The 22042-nt window shown below is 31.6% G+C and overlaps 1 protein-coding gene across 1 annotated transcript in view; it reads right to left on the reverse strand.

Annotated features, from left to right (window-relative positions):
- Positions 1–22042, reverse strand: part of LOC118185022 (neprilysin-2-like) — an 80838-nt gene that overhangs the window by 12685 nt on the left and 46111 nt on the right. Inside the window, exons 11-17 of the mRNA XM_035354800.2 lie at positions 21892–21969; positions 21687–21790; positions 8835–8899; positions 8683–8734; positions 8491–8558; positions 4141–4268; positions 1989–2054 (exon numbers count right to left, since the gene is read on the reverse strand). Coding sequence (XP_035210691.2) covers positions 1989–2054; positions 4141–4268; positions 8491–8558; positions 8683–8734; positions 8835–8899; positions 21687–21790; positions 21892–21969 — 561 coding nt within the window. The remainder of the gene's footprint in view (positions 1–1988; positions 2055–4140; positions 4269–8490; positions 8559–8682; positions 8735–8834; positions 8900–21686; positions 21791–21891; positions 21970–22042) is intronic.

The raw sequence follows: 22042 nt of genomic DNA on the forward strand, positions 1-22042 counted from the left end.
CCCCTTGTTTAAAATTTCCGATTTTTCTTTGTTTTTATTACTTATTTATACAATTTTTTTCAGTTCAGGTGTATCGTGGTCGGTTTTATCTTAATGCTTTATTTTTTAAAAATGTGTTAAAAGTTTTCTTAAAATATGTTGCTTTAAATTTTATATAAATATATTTTTATTTAATTACTTTAATTTTAAATTAAAAATAATTTCATTTATTTTTTTCTTTTGCAATTCATCTAGATAGAATATGGAAACATGACTTTTCATAATTCTTTCGGCTGCTTCTCGATAAAAGCCAAGGAATTATCAACTTTTATGCAAATTTTTTTACTAACTGTTGTTTTGCTTTTGTATTAACTTTTATTACAGATTTTTTTTTAAAGTTTTTGCTTCAAAATTTTTTTAAAATTTGTGCTTTCCTGTTAGATAGTATATCATTTCTGATGGTTGATATTACCTGTTGGTTGATATAAATTCCAAATACTCGTATTTCTTCTCTTTCTTACTTACTTAATTAATTCTTCAGTATTGTGTGCCACGTTAATAATATTTTTGCGACAGCGAGCAGGAAGACAGATATTCGGGGCGCAAAACTGAAGGTTTACTTTTCGTCAGAAAGAAACTGAAGTTGGTTCAGAAACTGACTTAACTGACTATTCTACTAAGAGATTCAAATGTAAACAAATGTCAGCTTCGTTAGTCTTAGTAGCACTTAAACAACTCTGATGTATTCAAATAATCAGTTTGTTGATATGTCTTCAAATAATGAGTTCAGATAAGTAGAATGAAATTAACAATATAATGTATTTCTTCTGCCTTCTTAGCATGCCTTCGTAGTGTGGTGGTCTGCACGCTGGGCGCGTATTCCAGAGGTTCGTGGTTCGATTCTCAGGAAAGGCGTTGCTCATTGTTCATCTCTGCTACTTCGAAATAACCTAATGTCTCTACAACAGTTTATTAGGAAAATAGGCACAATAAAACAATACACACACAACACAATAATGGCTGTAAGTAACTCGAACGAGCATATTTAGCAGGTACTCGTTAGCACACAAATTAAATCGTAAATTTCCTCAGGTACTCTCAGGATACACTATAACTCGTGCAGCGCAGTCTCACAGCTGATCTGCAACTCTAATTCACAACTGAACTCCCCAGTTCTGCGAAAATATGTTTTCGCATATCTTCTCGAAAGTCTTTAAAGTCGGCGAGAAATCGCCAAATGTCGCCAACTTGGCGACAAAAATGTTTTTTTAGGAACGTAAGTGCTGATATCTCCAGTTCAAATTAAGCTATTTTTGCAATTCAAAAGCTGATGCACTCAGAATTAAAAGATCTACAATTCTATGCAATGTGTGACCACAAATTACACTAAACTCCAAATAAACGTAAAATTACCATTATATAACATTTAAAGAAATTAAGCAAATAAATAAAATAATACAAAATACTACAACAGCGTAGAAAAAGCAAAATGCAACCAAAAATGATTAAAATATCCGCAAATATATTTACAATAATATTTACTTGATTAAATATTTTAAAATATTTACTCTCACTTTTGTCATATATGCTTCTATTTATATAAAATAATTTTGAATATTATAATAATAAAATATTATATTGTTAAAATACAATATAATGAAATTTAATAATAATAATAAAATGCTGCAATTTTAAAATCTTAAATAATCTACGGCATTCGATTAAAAACAGTTAGAAGGGTTGAGTTTACCCGTTTGAGCTGTCATCGTTTACTGACTCAATTAAGTAATGTTAGATTATCGAATAAGCTTTTCTTTGCTAAGTTCTTACATGAAAGTATCCCTGTATAAGGAATGAGCACTGGAATGATTTGTCACAATTAATTAACGAAAATAATTAGAATATTAATTTCGTTACTTACTACTATTTAATTCTGTTCTCTTCAGTTCCACATTCAAAAGTTAAAGAGAAATTTTATTTGTTTTTTAATTTTCAAGAACATTACTTACCATATAACTTTCTTTCAGACCTCCAATGTCAGCTATATTTTCTCCTTGAGTATTAATGCCGTTCAGCTGCAAAAGATATAAATAATTTACTTTGAATCAAAGTGAAGATACTTTTAGATTGAATAGATAAAAGGATTTTAAGCACAATGCCATCCAAAAATCTTTAAATATTTAGAACATTTTTATTTCTGGGAATTTGCAGTATGCAAGACGATGCAAACTAGTAAAACAGTTTTGGTTCTCTTAAAATATTTCGATACATTTCTAAGTTACTAATATAACGAGCAGACAATCCTAACATAAGGAAGTATTAATTCAGAAGTCAAACAACAAAAATCAGCGTTATATTTTCAAATTTTCACTGTGAAAATTTGAAAATATAACGCTGATTAGCCTGAATTATCATACGCTTATAAATTGCTCTTTCTCTTCTAGAAATGGATAATGTATGTGATTCCAGGTTGTACCGTCGTTTATGTTTGAGCTTACGTCGTAGCGTTCGACATTTTCTTTGCTGTGTTCTGAGCTGTGCATTTCACCAGTGGAGCGTGTGGAGGGATTTTGAGTATCATACTGACAGATGCTCTTCGCACTCATCTTTGATAGTAGTCGTGAGAACTTCCGTAAAATTCTCTAACTCATCTTTTGTATGTGCTTGCCCTAGCCGGTCGTGTAGTACATGGAATTTTCCTTATATTTTCCTGAGGAATGATTTAATTTTCCTTCCTGGAAGATTGAATCTTTTAATTATGGTCAAGGTGGTCTAGCTGGCAAGTTGGTATGTGATGAAATTATGATCAGAAAAGCTGACGCCTTCAGTCACCTCTCATTCTTGAATAAGATGAGCTGTCTACGACGTTATGACTGAAAGATCGGGCCAGCCGATCAAATGCAATAAAAAAAAGGGGGGTGCGTTCGTGGTGTTGTGAATGATCAAGTTATTTGCTGACAGCAAATCGTTTCCGTGACGGGTTATTACAATTAACTATACTATTAATGTATTTAACATTTATAGTGATATGAGAATGATAAAAGACCATTGATATTTGCAGGACTGGAAGAATATATTTGAGAAAATTTTGCTTTGAACGATCTGTTACAGTGCGAAAGATCAGCAGTTAAATTTATACCTGAAGCAGAATTCCATCCTGCATTTTCGTGCTCAATGTATAGATAATTAAACTGTACTGAAATTCCACGCCGAATTTGTATTTATGATAGTACTGTTTAGAGAGCAAAATTTATTTGTTTAGGCTTGCATAAAAATTTCAGGTTTCTTTCATAAACTCACTGCTGTTCAATATTCTGCTACAGATCAAGGGCCATTTGTCAAATCTAACTTAATCGTACTAAAACAACGCCTGCGTACGAAATTGTAACAAAATTCTGATGTGGATACCACATGACTTCTTTGTATGGCGTATTAAATTATATACATTTTTTTGCTGTATTTGATTTAAATTTATTTCCTCGAATTTCATTAGAGATATATTTCTTATTCAATTAACTCAGTCATCACTTCATGGCAAGGCAAAAATACATAAAAACTGAAAACATATTCATTAAAAATTGTGAAATACAGAAAAACATAAAACACCAAGTATAGTTAAAACAATTAAAAAAAACAATTTTTTCAATTAAAATTGAAGTTTCTACGCAAAAACAAGCGATTCTCCCAACGGGCAGGAATATATATTTTTGGTGCACAAAACTGAAAGTTTACTTTTGGTCCCACTCGGTGAAAAGTTAGTGCAAAAACTGGCTTAGTTCAATATTCGGCTAAGAGTTTCAAATGTAAATAAATGTCAGCTTCGTTAGGCGTATTAGCACTTAAAGAACTTTTTAATCCTTAATAATTCTGAAAAGTAAAGAGTCATTAAAATGCTGAGATTCTTGTTGTCATTAATGGCATTAAGCGTAAGAAAAGTCAGCACATCATAGAAAATCAAATGACTTATTACGCCTATGTGTTAGATTTTACTAAGATTACATAAAAGAAAATGTAAGTATTTTCCTAACTGGAAGGGATGGTTTAAGAAATAACTAAAATTTGCATTAGAGAAATGGATATAGAGATAGGTAAGCAGATAAAAAAAGTCAGGAAAGAAGAACACAAAGCTGGAAGGAAAAAGGAAATTTGAATTTATCTTACCCGCATGCCATTTTCAGCAGTGTAATTACCGTATTGTTCTACAATACATTGGGCTTTCTTTTCGAAGAGCTCATCTGTCTTCTGCTCCCACCAGTTCACGTTGTTACCATCTTTATCAAATTGCCGACCTGTTATATCAGTGTTACATATGATACCGGATAGAATTTTTATTGTTTTACTTAGTTAACAGCATTAAACATGTTATCCATCTCCTGTATCATAATGATAATTTCATACTGTATCGAACTGACTAATTGGCATTGTAGAATAAATTCGTTTTCTCTCTAAATGTACAAAATTTCATTATATGTTTACACGCATATGAAAAATTTTTGTGAATAAAAGTAAAGACATCTTGAATCAAACATATTCTAAAAAATCTTTGGTAGAATACAAAATTGTGTTTCAGCTAAGCTTTCATGGATACGTAACAGAAAATTTTTGGTTTTATATTAAATACAAAAGTTTTTACGAAAGGCTTTCCAGAGAAGGACTGTAAAAATTACATTAATCATATTCAAGCAAGGATTGCAAAAAACGTGAACTTTTAAAATTATTTCTTGGGTTCAAATTTAATAATGTGAAGAACTTAAAAAAAATGTGAAGATTTTTTGGAAGAAAACGAACTCATAAATTTTTAAAAAATTTAGGTGTACATTTAGTTTAGGTAGTATGTAAAATTTTTGATTTTATATGAATTGGTTTTATTGGCAGAGCATTGCTTGCTTCTAAAATTTCCTTGGAATTAGTGCATGCTGCCATTGACCTACAGCCAATTTTTGTTCATTATTTTCTCCCTCTTTTCTGCATGCTTTTGTGGTGTAACGGTAGCACACTTAGCGCGTATTCGAGATATCCAGTTTCGAGTCTCGGTCTAGAATCTTAAAATTTCTTCAGTTTTATCGTAGTAGTAAGGTAACTCTACTTGGGTTACTTCTTGTTTTTATCGAGTAACTCACACGCTTTCGGGTGTCATCAAATAAAATTCGAAAACTTTCTTATCAACTATTCAAACGTTACGTTTTCTTCTAGGGGAAAATCTTTGAACTACAAAATTGGTGGCTGTACCTCTTTCTCTTTCAACGCGTTCATGTCCAGTTGCATCAAGTCTTCCTGAAAATGAATTCACGCACCAACTAATTTAAGAAATCCACTCCAAATCACGCTTGACAAAAACCACTGTTACACTCTTGATAACCTTGAATATTCAAATTCATTCACGAACACACTCACAGTGGTTTCCTTACGGTGTTATGACCTCCTGCAGCATAAACACCCTGCATTTTTTGAATTAAAAAAAAAAAAAAAAAAAAAAAAAACGCTTTCCGGGAAAACGTTACTCTGCGTCCTTGTGTCTAGTAATGCGTCTGATAGAATTTCCCTCAAGACCCCATCTTTTGATTTTGACCACAGCACCCTTACTTAGTTTAAAGGTTTCTATTTATCAACATCCACTTTCCTTTCATTGAAAGGTTTATGAGAATTATCTTAGCGACGTTGAACAGACGGTAAAATTTAGTGTGTGTAGTAGTAGACGGTGTTTTCAGTACTAGCAGACTATGTTAGACAGTGAAAGTAGGTATTTACAGAATTTTTAAAGTTTCCCCTTAATCTTTAATCTTTCAACAGCTAACTGCCTACAAATACTCATTGAAGCACTTTGACTTTTAAATTTCACAGCTAATTCAAAACGGTAGTTGTTCTAACATACCAGGATTTCTCAATTCTGCCAAGTCTAGAATATGTAGCAACCTGTACAATAATATTTCTATAATTTCCGAATTGGATTTATCCCCCATATAGCAATTTTACCACCTGAAACTTTCTCAAAACAAAATCCGTTATTTCATCCGCAGTCCTCTGGTATTTACCGTACAGTTCTGATTCTAGTTTTGCTCTATCTTTTACATAGAAAAATGGTTTCCAAATTGCAAAATTTAAAATGCATCGAATTTATAATTCTTACTTCCCGGTTCACCTAACAGATACTTTCTAGTGCCCTTATACCAGTTCAACGCTTAACTTTGCAACACAAGGGTTCATTGAAACAAGTTTTGTACCTAAAATATATGCAAATCCTTCCACTGGGTTTGTTGGCGTTGTAGAAACTTGAAGTCTTGGTGGTGGCAAGCTGAACGTTGCCCCGTTGCTAGGCGTAGTTCGTGAGAAAGTTGGTCACAGATATAGAGTTATACTTGTGGATAAGTTCATATCGATATTCTTAAGACCCTATTAGAGTAACTAGCCAGTTACTGCCCTAATTGAATTAAAATAACAAAGAACTTCGAAGGTCAAAATAATTTTTAACTTTTTATTAAATGGCGCTTTTTGTGCTTACGAAACGAAACTACCTCACTTGCGGGTATTTAAATTAATATTAATTAGATTCAGTTTCATGCAACCTTATGAATATCTGATTCCATGAAAGCCAGCAAATTTCAGAATAAAGATGAAGGTATTTGTACTCGCTACCCATTTCGTCATAAAGTAATGAAAGTATTCTACTGTTCAAAGGCTTTGCTTTAATGTAGTTTGTAAAGTCATTAAGATTTTTTTTTGAAGCAGGAGACATGAAAAATGTGCAATGTCCTCGCCGGGACTTGAACCACGGAGCTCTCGAACATGTGCCGAGTATGCTGACCATTACACCACGAAGGCATGCTAAGAAGAAATACCTTATAAGTGAATTATCTTAATGCTGTTCTTTTAACACCGTTTTAAATTTATATGGCATACTATTGGCCGCCAAGGCTTCCTTGTAAATGAAACTTTGAGTTCAGGTAACATTAGGTGTCACTGCTTTAATTCTAGGTACAACGACAGCATGTCTACGGAGCCCCATCCAAACAAAAACGTACACATTTAATAATCAGTTTCATGCTTTTGCATTTACTCCTTGAGAAGTTACAAAATTTCGTCTATGAAAGTAAAGTAGTTTAGTCTTTGAAGTTAAAGTAATTCATCAGTGTCATAGACAGAAAATAGTCAATAGTTTGACATAAAAAGTCAACTCTGCGCTTTTCGCGATGTGAATACTTGCAATATAGGAAGCTTCTGAGACTTATGTAGTTGCGGAGGAACAATTATGATTTCTTTAATCAGTTTCTCAACGCATTGTAGGATAATACGACAGATTTATGCTTTTCAAATTTCGCGTGCGTTATTCACTCGTTTCAAAGTATTTGAGACCCTTTCTTCACTTGCAACGCGCACAGCTGATATAATAAATCTAGTCATATTTACTAAAGTTTTTTTTCTATAGGTTGCTTGAAAGACCACTAGATGTCTCTTTAATGGCACTCGCATCACTGATATTAAAATGTACAGGTTCTGTATTATTAAGCATTGCCTAAATGAAAGGTATAATCGTTTTCTTTTCTATTCACATATCAGGTTTGAAGCCGTTTCTCCATTATGCACTAATAGAAAAGCAACGAATCAGCAATATATAATTTCTTAAAAGTTAGTGATTGCTTACAAAAAAATGAGGTGTTAGATGTGCTGCAAAAGGATGGTGAGATGCACCACAGTCTGTAACCGGTAATAAATTTCATAAATGTCAGTCTTGGGAGAAAAAGTAATAGACGACTGGTGTGTGTTATTTCCGAACTCTGTGATCTTCACTTATAGTGTGGTATAGTCAGTTAAGTTTTATTTATTTATTATTATTATGTTTTTCGAAAATCGAGAAGAACTACAAGAACAGGCTTCGAGAACCACTTGTGGCTCACGGACCACAGATTTGGAAACTTTTTTTTTAATCGGGCTTTAGGCCGATAAAATTGGCTTTTATCGGGCCCCAGTTTTAGGGTTTCGCCACTACAAAGGCCAGAAACAGCGTTCGTTTTATTACGGAGGTACCTAATAAGCGGCCACCGTTACCTCCTGTGAAGGATCAGACAATTTACATCCATACTCTTCGGTCTGGGCGGCAGATTTTAGAAAGGATGATAGCATATTTTCCATTTTGATGGCTTACATACTGTAGCGGACGATCTCATTATATATTCTGTTTGAAAAATATAACTTTTTGATTTGGATCTTATTTATTGCCATAATTTACTTTGAAAATGTGAGTTACTTTTTTTTGGATTTGTGTCACATGTATATCAAATTTTAATAATATGTATCGACTCTGTCCTAGGCGTGAATTTATTTACTTTAATTAGAACCAAAATATGTTACATTTCATGATTAGAGCCTTGTTTATAAATTTTTTCAAGATTTATATAATTTAAATTTTTTCTTGTTTAACTTTTGTAAAGCAGTTATATGCAACTTGTTTTGCTGCTTTTTATAGTCCACTTACGTTTTGCTAAGTAAAACAAAGAATACAAATAATTACATCACCTGTATCGTCGAATCCATGGGTAATTTCATGACCAATAATACAACCCATGGCTCCAAAATTCAAGTAACTGAAACAAACATAAGAATTAGAAATGTATTTGAAAACATTTTAGAGGTGTCATATGCGAAAAGAAATGGAATAGATACATTTAAGTACATGTAAAATGTACTTTAAGTTCTATTTAAACTTACTTCGGTTGCTCCTTGTTGAAAAAAGGATGTTGTAAAATTCCAGCAGGAAATGCTATAAAAATATTAGTAATGAAGTTAACACAAAAATTAATTTATCTTTATTTAGAGATTTTAAGATTGTAAAGTTACAGTTATTTAAAATAATAGGTTACCAATGATATTGTCCACTAAATGATAAAAGGCGTTTACGACAGCAGCATGTGCATATTCCTTCCAGCTGAAATAAATGTGCATTAGTATAAGATACAATTTCTGCAATTTAAAAGAAAGTTTCGCATATGATAAATTTTACTTTTAATTTATTGTTTAAACTTCTACTCTCCACTTTTAAATTAATGACAAGCGAATAATAATAGAGAGAGGAGGGAAACTGTCGCTAAACGGAATTCATTTCCTTCTAAATTTAAAAAAAAAAAATTAAATTGCTGAATACAGAATAGACATCCTTCGTGTTCCAAAAGTTTCCTCCAATTCACTTCGCTTCTAACAACAGAAACTTGCGAATGCTTTGTCATCAACCTCGTCAAAAATCTATGTAATTATTAGGAGCTATGTCGCAATATATGGGGCACTCTGTATATATGCAAATATACAGAGTGCCCCATATATTGCGACAAACTTCTGGGGCAGGTAGGGCACATCATAAGGATTAAGAATTGCATAGGCACCCATGCCCGAAATCGTATTTCCAAACCCTACCCCACTTTTCGAATTTTTGACGTCACGGAAATATCGACTAGTTTCACCTGGCAAATAGAAAACAGCGTACCCCACTTTTAACTACTACGGCGCGCTATCGAAAGAATTATGGGGCTGAATAGTGTGTTTAGGTGATAATTGTGAGATTTTCGCAATTTAAATTATTATGAGTGGAAATTTAAGCAAAGTCTTTAGTGAATGGTTATTGTGCATCGGCGTAGTGTATTTGAGGATAGAGGAGAATAATTCACTGCTGATGTATACATTAACAGTATGAAAAATGTGGAAGGTGATACTGAGCAATAAATATGATGCATTTCATCGCAAAATTCAGCGATGCCAGTAAAACAAACGAGGTTGTTCGAAAAACTTATCTAGATCTGAAATCACTATACATAAATTGTATGTGTGCCAATACAGCAATTTTAATATTAAAAAAAAAAAAAAAAAAAAAAACACTTGCAGAAAACTTCAGATCAAGGAATAAGAATTGCAGCGCCTCTGTGTGCTTAAAAACTACGAAGCATTCTGCAGACTTTTGTGCCAAAATCAGGGTTGACAAATAGACTAATGTTTCTTTTATTGTATATATTTCAAAATTATTAAAATAATTTCCACAGTTGTTTAATTGCTTAAAATAGCAATAAAGCTCATCTATAAAGATATCAAAGGAACTTCATAATTATCAAAACACTTCATTTCTTTGGTAAAAAACTGAAATTTACAAAATTACCTAACTTTATAACATTAAATATCTTCTTAAATGTAATATTATGTTTGATAAAAGCTTAACTACTTTATTCATTTGTTATACATTAAAATATTTTCTTATTTATTTAACATAATTATCAGGATTACTAACTGTGTTAAGAATTTCAGTGTGATTGCATGCTTGTGTAATGAACTCTGATTTTCATGAACGAAAAAGAAATACAATCTCCGAATAAGTACTTTTTTGTTTTCCAGTTCCTGTGTTTAGCTGTAAAAGTAAATTCACTTCAAGTGTGTGCCTGTGCAATTGTGACGATGTAAATACTGAAACGTGAGTACAGTAAAAATTCAACTAAAATATATCTGGAAAGCTCTTGAAATTTTGGATGGCCGAGCATATAAAAAATGAAATACTGTAGAAAAGTAAGTAAATGGAAGATAAACTACTAGTCTAAAATCATAAAAACAGTTCATCTTATTTGTACCAACTTTAAGATTTTTATTTTTTATTTATTTTTTTATATGGCAATATATGGCAATGTAAAAACCTTTTAACTATTAATAAATTCTAGATAAGGGCGGACGTGGGCAGAACCGATTAACCGTAATGGTAGGGAGATGGTGCCCACGTCCTCCGTCACTACTACTATTACTACTACTACTATTTGTACCAACTTGACTATCAAAAGCCAATATTTAATATTATATTATGCAAGATTTTGAAAAAAATCTATGCTACTTATCTTTGGAATATGATAACGGGTGATTTTTGCACGGTTTGGTATGTGGATTCAAATTGCAAGTTCAGACTTTAAATAAGAACAATAGTAATCTGAAAATTTGAAGTAGTAATTTTATATCCAAAAATCTCTGCCAAATAACTTCCATGTTTTAAGTAATTAAAATATATATTGTCAACCACATATTATTAATTTTTAAAGTACATTGTATAATTTAAATTTTTATTTACTTTCATTAATTTTAATGCTTGCCATTATAAATTTCATACTATTTTTTTAAGATTTCATAGTTGCTAATTAAGCGAACAGAACAGGATATTTTTTATCCTGACTTCCTTTACAATTTATTTAGTTATTTTATACATACATATGTATATAGATATTATGTAAGAAAGGGATTTATGTGCAATAGATATATACAGATGTGTTTGGACTATGTATATACAAATAAGTTTTTAAAAGGAAAAATTTATAATCCTTCCAAGAATTTTCGTGCAATATGCTGCTAAAAATTGATCAGTAAATATATATAAAGAAAGAAATTTTGAACCAATTTTTCACAGACTAAAAATTGAAATTCAAATTAACTTGATAAAATCCTGTAAATGTAGAATATCAAATATTCTTTTTAGACTAGTAAAATCTTTTTAAATTGGAAGATATTTTTAATAATTTTACTTTACTTTTTTTTCATTTTCCTTTTGCTACTGGTGTTTGATATGAAGTTCTAGTAAAGTTCTGTATTAAGATTATTATGAACTTTTAAAGATTTTTCACTGTAGGATTTTAATATTTTCTACATTTTTAAAGGCATGTTTTAATTTTTTCAAGATTACTTTTAGAATAGAAAAATATTTTTAAATTGGAAGATATTTTTAATGATTTTACTTTGTATTTTTGCCCTTTTCCTTCGCTTTGAGAAGGACCAGAATTTTCGGGTGAACTATTAAAATAAAAAATATATTGAAATGGTTCATCAGCTGATGCTGGATACAGAAAAGCAAAGATTTTGTTTTAGAAGGGAAATTGTAATTAAATTCGACATACTTCTTGACGATGTCACTATGTTGAAGGTGGTAGGATTCCTCGTCTTTCTTGTTCTTTTATATCCTTTTTTTTTTTTTTTTTGGTTTTTCTTGTGATGGTTTATTTTAATTTTTACATTTTAAAATATTCTTATTCTACATTTATAGGATTTTATGAAGTACATTTGAATTTTAATTTTTTAGTCTTTGCAAAAAGTTGCTTCTAAATTTATATATATATATATATATATAAGAACTCCTACACTTCTAGAAAAAACTAATCTATGTATTTATTTATCCCACAATTTCATTTTGAAACATTTTAGTACATGCATCTCAATATCTTAAAAGTTGATTTTTTGTTGAAATGAAATATGTAATATGGAAAAATTCTATCAGAAAACATAATTCAACTCAGAATTTAAGCAGGAGATAAATAGAGATAATAATAATAATGTGGAGTATTTGATCCTGTTCTCCTAATAGTCATTTGAATAATTTTAGCGTGCTTTTCCATTCAACTGAAAGAGTAAAAATATAGAAAAATTCCCACAGAAACATAATTCAGCTGAGAAACAAAGCAGGCAAAAATGGGTTGGCGTCAGGAAATTGATTGATCTAAAACAGGGATTCTTAAACTTTTTTTCAGTCGCTACGCTTTTTTATCACAGAGACTTTTTCACGATCCCAGGATCCCAAAATATTTACGAAAATTTTGTGGGACCCCCATAAGCATTGCAAAAATTCGACACACGCGTGAGTGAAACTGTCAATTTTTTCACTTGTACTGTAAGATACTATTGCAGTTTTAGGTCATTAACTTTAATTTTAAGACATAGAAGAATGTGAAAATTTTTATTAAGTAATAGACGAAATGATAGTGTCACCTGAAAAGCAAGTAAAATGAACATTTATATTATAAAAAGAATGCATCGAAACGTTTTTGTTTTTCTCTTTGTCTGTATTGTCGTATCCTATTTTCAGATACATTGTGTAAAAATGTTTGGTAATTGTAAAATTATTATATTAAGTTAAAGAAATACAAAAACTGCTAAAATTTTTTGCGAACCCCCTGCTATAGATGGAGCTTGCGATCCATAGTTTAAAAAACTCTGGTCTAAAATAACGTTACAATATTTGACTTTGTTAGAACATTGGATAACTGAGACTATAGCCAGTGCGATTATGGCAGGTGTGCAAGATTTTGGAATTTAGAGAACCATCAAGTAGCAAAATTTTTGGAATTTACGAGTGGAAAAGTTTTTAGAATTTATGACCCACAGAGATGACATAGGACAGCAAAATGTACCTGCTGAAGATAGGACTCCAGTGCATGTTCTGTTCTTGTGAGGAGTGTATGCTTAAACGCAGAGATGCATTTTCAGTCATGATCGCTAGGTCATCAGTCTACACAGCATTGTGTGATATGTCATTCTTGTAAATAAGGAATAAAATTGATTGCACATTAGTTAAATAACCTAACTCCTTCCTTGTAAGTATTATGCGAGAATATTGTAATTGTTGAATAGGAACGTAACATTTGTTTTCTGTTCATATGAAATGGGATAGTTCTTTTAGCAGTTACACAGGCAGACGTTTGAAGGAACGGATGATTCTGTATTTAGTTAGATAATCAAAGTACACAATCTATGGACATAACATATTAAACCGTAATTCACTTTTCAGCCAATGTTTATCCATTTTCACGTAAGTCGTACTTTCCCGTAATTTTGAAAATACTCTGTTGCATGCTGTTCTGAAATAATTTTTTTTCCAAAATGCAATTGATAACTTGTATTGTATTTTACAAAATTTAAACCTGGGAGTCATGAAAAAATTTGTAGAGGGTCATCAAATTTAAAGAAATTTATTTGAAATAAAATATATACGGAATTTGAAGAGAATTTTGGATGTTTTTTTTTTAAATTTGCCAGGAATTTTAAATTAAACATTTTCATATTTTGATTTTATTGCTTTCCACTTGATTTGTGTGTTATTCTTGATGATTTCCAAACAGCTCGAATCGAATTTCAAAGCAATTGCATACGCACAGCTAAGATGTAGTTTTTTTCGGGTATCTTAGTTGCAATTTGTAATTGTAATACGCATCGTTTATAACCTATGTTTCTTATTTCTAATCAAATTTATTGTTAAGTAAGCAAATAACATTTCCTAAGTATTGGAAAATTCAGCAGCGTCTCGAAGAGTAATAAAAACAATTTTGTTTTAGTTGCAATTTTGTTCATGATGGTTAAATGGCCCAAAATAGATACCCAATGTTAACAAGAGAAACGGGATGGATGGACCAACATCAAATAAACTTAGAGAAAAACTATTAATGAGAATGCAAACAATAATAAATCCACAGGCTCTCTTTCTACTTCTAAAAAAAATTGAGTAAATATCAAGAAGAGTTTATTTGATACTGTTTTACATGTTGCATTATCAATGGAAAATGAATATCCATTGTGTGTTAAATGCAGTGAAAACTTGGCATATGGAAAGCATGAAACCGGCGAAATTAAAAACACATTTAGAAACTAAACATTAAGATTTAGTAAATAAATCTGAAGAATTTTTTTAAGCAATGAGCTGAGAGCGTGAAAAATTAAAATGTATTTTTGAAAACCTATACAAAAGTTCCTGGGAAGGCTTTACGGGCATCCTTAAAAGTTTCATATTTAATTGCAAAAAAATTTAAAACCTCATACAATTGGAGAATCGCTCATTCTTCCTTCAGCAATTAATAACATTAATTAGGCATGGAGAAAAATATAGTAATGATTTGAAAACATTAGCATTATCATTTATTCTCGCCAAATTTCTGTCATATCAGACACTACAGAACACAAAATCCTGTCTTTACTATACAATTTGATGAAACTACCGATATTACAGAAATGTTTCAATTCATTGTTTATCTGAGATACATTTTTGAAGACGACGCAGTAGAATATTTTTTATGTTGTAATATTTGGGAAGAAAAAGCAACTGGAGAGAAAATACTTGAAATTATTAACAGATATTTTGAAACGAATAATCTCACCTGGACATACTGTGCTGCAGTTTGCACTGATGCTGCTGCAGCATTAACAGGTAATTATAAAGGACTAAGAGGGTTAATAATGAAAATTGCTCCCCATATAATATTCAACCATTTTATGACACGTAGATAAGCTCTTGTTGCAAAAGATATTGATGAAGAACAAGATATTGCAGGGATAATACTGCAATTAATTACGTTAAAAGGCAAGATCCTAAACAGTTGTCTTTTTTTAATACGCTGTAATGAGATAAGTTATGTGTGTGAGACATTTCAGTGACATAGTAGACATTTTCTAAAAACCTAAACATTTTAATACTGAGCACCAATATTGAAGCTTTTAAAACTAAGATAATACTTTGGCAAGGAGAATTGAACAAAAACAACAGAAACATGTTTTTCAGAATTTACGAGTACTAAAGAAAATAATACAGATTTCTTGTTTAAAACAACATATGCTAAAACTGAGAGAAAACTTTTTGAAAAATTTCCAAATAAGGAATTAAGTTACATCCGTGACCCATTTTCCTTTGGTATTTTCAATTCCAATATAGTATCTCTAAATGAAAAAAGAACAATTAATTAATATTTTTAGTGACAGAATACTCAGTGTTCAAGTTAAGTCTCTAACTTGCTAAAAATGTTAGTTATCTATTGGAAATGAATATGCCGATTCAAAAGGAATGAAAGTAAATTATTCCGTTTCTTACATAAAATTGTATAGTAAACCTTTAGCTTATGTTTTAAAGCTTCCAAAATGTTTATGTTACATTTCTTTGTTATATAAGCACTGAAAGGGGATTTCGCACTGAAACTGAAATAATTTTGCTATTGAATTAACATGGAGAATTGTTTTATTGAAATATTTTTTCTCTGTGCCATGTAGTTGCATCTACTACAAACTAAAGTTTAAAGAACTGTTGTTAAAGCATTTTGAATTCGTTGTCATATTGATCTACGAAGCACTACATTAGTGAAAACTACTATATGTGTCAATAATTACTTCGTACATTATTGACACACATAAGTTTTTAAACAAACAAAAAATTTTCAGCGGAGATAATTATTTGTCAAATATGAATGAATGTGTTTTCAAAGCGAAAATAAATAATAAGAATAAATAAATAATAAAAAGAAATTTCAGTTAAAACATTCACATCTCTAACAAAGTAATTTGCTTTGATTTAATCTTTATAATCTCTACATATAATAATAATAATAAAAAAAAAAAAGAGTCTGTCTGTGTGTGTCTTTCGTTCGCGCTTGCGCGTAAGCTAATAGACCCACGGCTACGAAATTTAGTACATAGATGCATCTAGACAAGAGCCAGTGCACCTCGAAGCGATTTTTTCGAAATTCGAATGAGAATTTTTTTAATTTTATGTTTTGTGACGAAATAGCGTCATTTTGAGACATAATGGGCTTTAGGAAAGCAAGATTTTACTCTACACACTCCATTTTCACATCGTCATGAAATGTAGGCACTTAGCTATTTTACGAACTTAAAATAAATTTGGAGTTTCAATAAATCGATTAAATACGAATTTATTTAACAAAGGGAGTTTAACATCTTTTCAACGGGATATTTCCTAAACAAATTTATTTTTAAAAAGGCACAGTTTATTTTTCTTTGATTTTTGGAGACGTTAAACTTTCATCCTTGCGACTGCTTTTACAAAAAGAATTTTGGAAAAATGATAATATTTAGTATTTAAAAAAAAATTAAATGAAGCTTCCGAGTACACTTCTCCCATCTCAATTCTTTAAAAATGTGATTTTGGCAAAAAGTTTCTTGTCTAATTGCTGCTGATAGATTTTTGATGAGATCGCATCATTTTGAGTAGTTTCATTCTTTTAGAAATATGGGTTTGGCAACAATTTTTCATCGTATTTCTTATGTCGCTGTTTTTAAGAGATTGGCATATTTCATTGTCATTTATATATATATATATATATATAATACATTTTTATTGATAAAGTTGTTCTGCAGAGTAAAATTCTGCGCGGAATTTTATGTTTTTTTAGTTGCTTTCATGTTATTTTTTGCTTACTTCACTGTTTGTAAGATATTGAAAAGTTTTGCATGATTTTTGTTCTTCAACGGAAAGTTGGTTAATTTTTTTATTAGGATAATTAATATTTGTATTAAGGGTTGTAGCTTATTTCATTGTAATTTTTTCCTCTTGAAAATATAACATAAAATATCATTATTATACTTTGCTTTTCAGAATTTTTTGTTTTTTGTATTCTTTTATGTTATTTATTGCTCATTTCACTGTTTTTAAGATACTGAAAAGTTCTAAGTGATTTTTTTTAGGAAACAAAGTTCTTAACCTCCTTTATACCATTTGGGTTCTTAAGATTTTGCAAAGGGAAGTTGGTTAATTTATTTATTAGGATAATTAATATTTGTAGTAAGGGATATTGCTTATTTCATTGTAATTTTGTTATACGTAATAACTTTTTTTTATGAAGTTGTTCTGCAGAGTAAAATTCTACGCAGTTTTTAAATTTAACGTTTGGTGTTTCCTTCAGCCATTTTTCCGGTACATTTAAAAACCAGACGAAGGCTGGCAGCGAAGCTGCTATTACAATATATTTTACAGTGATAAGGTAAAATCCAATGTGAAAGGTTATGTGAAGATTACGATAGCATCTACAGTATTCAGCATTTCGTATAATCCAGATAATAATATTAAAATTAATTTTATCTGAATGAAGTTTCTTATTACAGAAACAGTCAAATTATGCAAATACATAAGCGAATGCATTTTCAGACTATATACTTAATACAGTTTACAGGTGCAGACCAAAGTTGTGTTTATCTTACTTCTCGTCCTTCAGCACATGCTCAAGAATTACCATCCAGGCGAAACTAGTCGATGTCGATTTGACGGCATGGTTAACCCTGCCGTCAAAAATTCGAAAAGTGAAGTAGGGTTTCGAAATATTCTGCCCAGTCAGGGGTAAGTGGTAGCAGAGGTAGAAGATGCGAAAGGAAACAAGAGAGTGATTAATTTGAAGCGTTTGAATACAAATGTACGGCAGCTTGAATGATACAGCAGATGCTCGAAGTTTGCACCATCAGACGCCAAACATGCCTGACACGACCATTGATTGTCAGACGTGTTCAAACACGCCGGGAGTTTCTTTGATTGTAGCAGCTACGCAGACGCGTTTTGCCACGAAATCCATTTCAGAAACAACAGGATCGTGATACACGACATTTTTCATGTCGCCTCACAAAATAAACCAAGGCTGAATAAATCCACTGAGCGTAAGGGAACCGGTCCACCACGCTCAATTCGTCCATGCGGGAATGATCTGTTCAAATGGCTACGAACATCCAGTCCAAAATGAGCAGGTGCTTCATCATGTTGGAACCACATGTTCATAAGCTCTCCGTTTGTATAGCGTTCTATGTTCTTCGAATGGTGACTATCGCTCGAATGAAGCAATCCTTACTTTCCACAAGAACTCTCCTTTACAACACCCCCTGGCTGCGCACAGTGACGTTTCTGGATAGGATTCCTATGCAATTCTTAATCCTTATGATGTGCCCTACCTCCCCCCCCAGAAGTTTGCCACAACATTTACAGGACACCCTGTATATGCATTGAGAGAGCGCGAACTACTCAAAAATATGTGATAAATTTAGGAATAAATTTTTAAACAACATCCGCCTTTTCGCAACATTCATATTATTTAAATTTCTATCTCTGGATAGGACGGTTGCCCCCCCCCCAGTGTCCGAACAAAATAATCGCTGAATAAGTAAAATCGCTGAACACTGGTAGTTCCGTCCTGAGTTCGATTCCACGTGAACGGCCTGACTGCATGGGCATTTTCGTGGCTTACCCCATGTGTAACGTGTATACGAACCAGTTTCCCTCAGAAAGTCCACCACGAAAGCATCTCTCTCCGTAGGCAGATAACCCTAGTGTGCTTTGCCATAGTCAATTAAAACAAACCAGACCAGGTAGGATGGAGGGCATTCTTATGATATGCTACTGACTCAAAAATAACAGAACTACTGATTCAAACACCTGGAAGATCGAATTCCACTGCCGCAAGTCTTTTATTTTAATTCCCAACGATGTGTTTAAAACTTTTAACGGTAATTGTTTTGTAAGAAAATTTAATAATAAAGATTCAAAAAAGAAAGTATTACACAAATTTTGTATAAAATGTAGTTACGAATATTATCATTATATTTATCTGCAAGCTGCCTAGCCGGTATAGTAATCCTGACTGCCGAAGCGATGGGCCTGGATTCAAATCCCGGGGAAAGCGCCGTTGTAACTGTACGTCCCTTCATAAGAGGCGACGATGGCCACCTGTTAGGTGCTTCCATAGTGAAATGGCCACCACTTCCGGCACTTGTAGTTGCGGAAGTGGCACTTGTAGTGGCGCAAGTCTAATGGCTATTAAATAAAGCACCCGGCCATTAAAAAAAATATTTATCTGCTACTGACTAATCACAGAAACGTTAAAAATAAAGTACTATTAGTATTAATTACATCGAATATATGCTTATTTATCAAACTTAAATTGGTATGATGAATACGTATTTATGAAATACACAAATATAATAGAAGAGACAATTCCGCTAAATGATGGAGGTGAATGGGTTTTTAACTTGAAATTTCCTCTCAAAAGAAGATTAAATTCGGATAAATCGTCATTCTCCAAAAATTCAATTGTCATTTTTATCCCCAGTGTTATTAAATGGGATGGAAAAATGAAATATATTGGAACTTATGAAAAATGAATGAAAAATATTTTTTTCCTCCTTGGTATGAAATTTTTATAGTGTATGTTCTTTTTATGTGAATTTGTAGAGATATTAGGAAGCAAGAGTACATGAAAAATGAGCAGTCCTCTCAACGGGACTCGGACCTCTCGATTACAAGTCAAGTGTGTTACCGTTACACCACGAAGGCATGCAGAAAGAAGGAAGGAATACCTTATAAATTCTTTAAAATTATATTTATTAATAGATTTTTCTTTTAAAATAAACTGAAAATGAAAGAATTAATAACGCCTATAAAACATATATCACGAATAAAAGGTAAAAATGTGACAAATCGTCATTTTTTCAATTCACAGTACTGTATATTTGAGCACTTTTGTGACAAATCAGTTTAAAGTAATTTTTTTGAAAAGTAAATTACGTTAAAAAGCACAATAAAAAACAAAAAACTGCCTTTTCGAATTTTTTCATTTTAACATTATTTTCTTAAATAAACAACGCTAATAAATAAATTTTCTTCCACAAGTAAATAGTAATAAAAGAATTAATAAAGGTCTGTAAATTAAGAAAATGCGCTCAAGAACAGAATTTCATCTGGGGCCTCCAGGCTGGAAAGGAACTCAAAGAGAAATATCATTTTAATAACGAAATGATAAATGCCAAGATAGAGCTCAATGTTAACTTTTGGTAAGATCCGTAAAACTATGCCAGGTATGTAAAATACGTGGATTATTTGCAAAATACTTTAAGAAACAGTGAAGAGCATAGAAACATACTTTCGTCTTTCAAGACTTCCTCGCTACTCATAAAATACGGTTTTTAAGAGCTGAGGTGGAGTGCAGATATTACTAACCTGCCTGAGTGATGAATTTGAAAGTTCATGAGGTATTAAAAGATGACCCAATCTTTATCACCAAATTTCCTGTACTTCTGAGGAACTCAGATTCCAATGAATAAGCTTAAAAAATTATTTTCTCCCTTTTCCAGCATCCCTTCGTAGTGTAACTGTAGCACACTCGGCGCATATTCGAGAGGTCCAGGTTCGAGTCCCGGTGAGGGCATTGCACATTTTTCGTATCTTGCTTTAAAAAACAAAACCTTAATGAGTCTACAAGCTTAATAAACGAAACATCGTCACCACTACTATACTTTAAAAAATAGTTCAAAGCCTTCCTGGTTCTCCCAATATTTGGTACCCAAACACTTGTCGTCATCACCACACAACATTTATTTCCTCCACCTCATTTGGGAATGTAGTTCAATCTGCCTTCATTCGTTTGCTTTCCACGAAGAGAAACACGTTTTATGGAAACGAAATGAAAAGAGGGTAAAGAAAAATCAGAGGACTCGACCATTTACCACAGTTTTCTTTATCATGGTCACGAAACTATTCCGATGGAAAAAATGGCTATGAATTATCATCCTTAAAATATTCTAATACGTAAAAAAACTGACACTTCATTTCAGCAAAAGTCCGATTTTGTGTCAAAATATCTATATTAGAACAAATGCTATATATGAATCTAATGTATATCCTAATCACGTTTTCGATACATGAAAAACACCGTTTGAATGTCGTCACGCGGCCCAGTAGAACGAGAGATATAAAACTGTCCCATTTGTTTTCCCGCAGTGTATATACCTTTACTCAGAACAAAAGTAAGATTTACTTTGTTCTTGCTCTTATTAAAATATCAGTGACTAAAGACTTGCAAATTGAACTCTAGATTCTTTCTAGCACATTATTTTATGGGAGTAAGTTGGGAAGTAAAAACACATGAAAACAATTAAAGAGGATAAAATTTCACTTTTACATTCCTGCGGAATAAATTACATTGTGTTTTTGTATCATAAACTCATTTTGCTGTAAATAAAGAATTAGTTTCTGAGACATTATCTTTCTAATTTTTGATAAGTCCCTTTAAATTTTGTAAAATTCTTAACTATTACAAAATTCCTTTGTATGACACTCTAATTAAATGGTAAGAAGAGAAATAAAAATATGAGCTTATTGGAATTCGAATGCTACATACTCTCCTTTTATCCTAGGTTTCCGAAGCTCAGAGAAATCGTAATCAGTTTCCCACTTGTTTACTTTCCTAGTGTTTTCATAGTAACTTTTATCATTGAGCGTCAGCTGTAAAATAAGTAACTTATGCTTTAAAAACTTTTATCAAGTCCTTCAGTTTTATAAGTTATATTTCTGGAAAACTTATTACTAAATAGTAAGATACTCACATTTTCGTAAAAAATAGATATGTATGAATTCTTTAGAAGCTCATTAGGATATCCAATACACGACTTCATAGCAAGAGCCTAAGAAATAAATACATATTTTTAGCCTAAAATATTTAAATTTATTCCATGTGGTACAAATTAAAAATAAACC

This window comes from Stegodyphus dumicola, chromosome 3 (assembly GCF_044657685.1).
Source record: "Stegodyphus dumicola isolate Sdum_Otavi_A_Nest chromosome 3, ASM4465768v1".
Lineage (NCBI taxonomy): Eukaryota > Metazoa > Arthropoda > Arachnida > Araneae > Eresidae > Stegodyphus > Stegodyphus dumicola.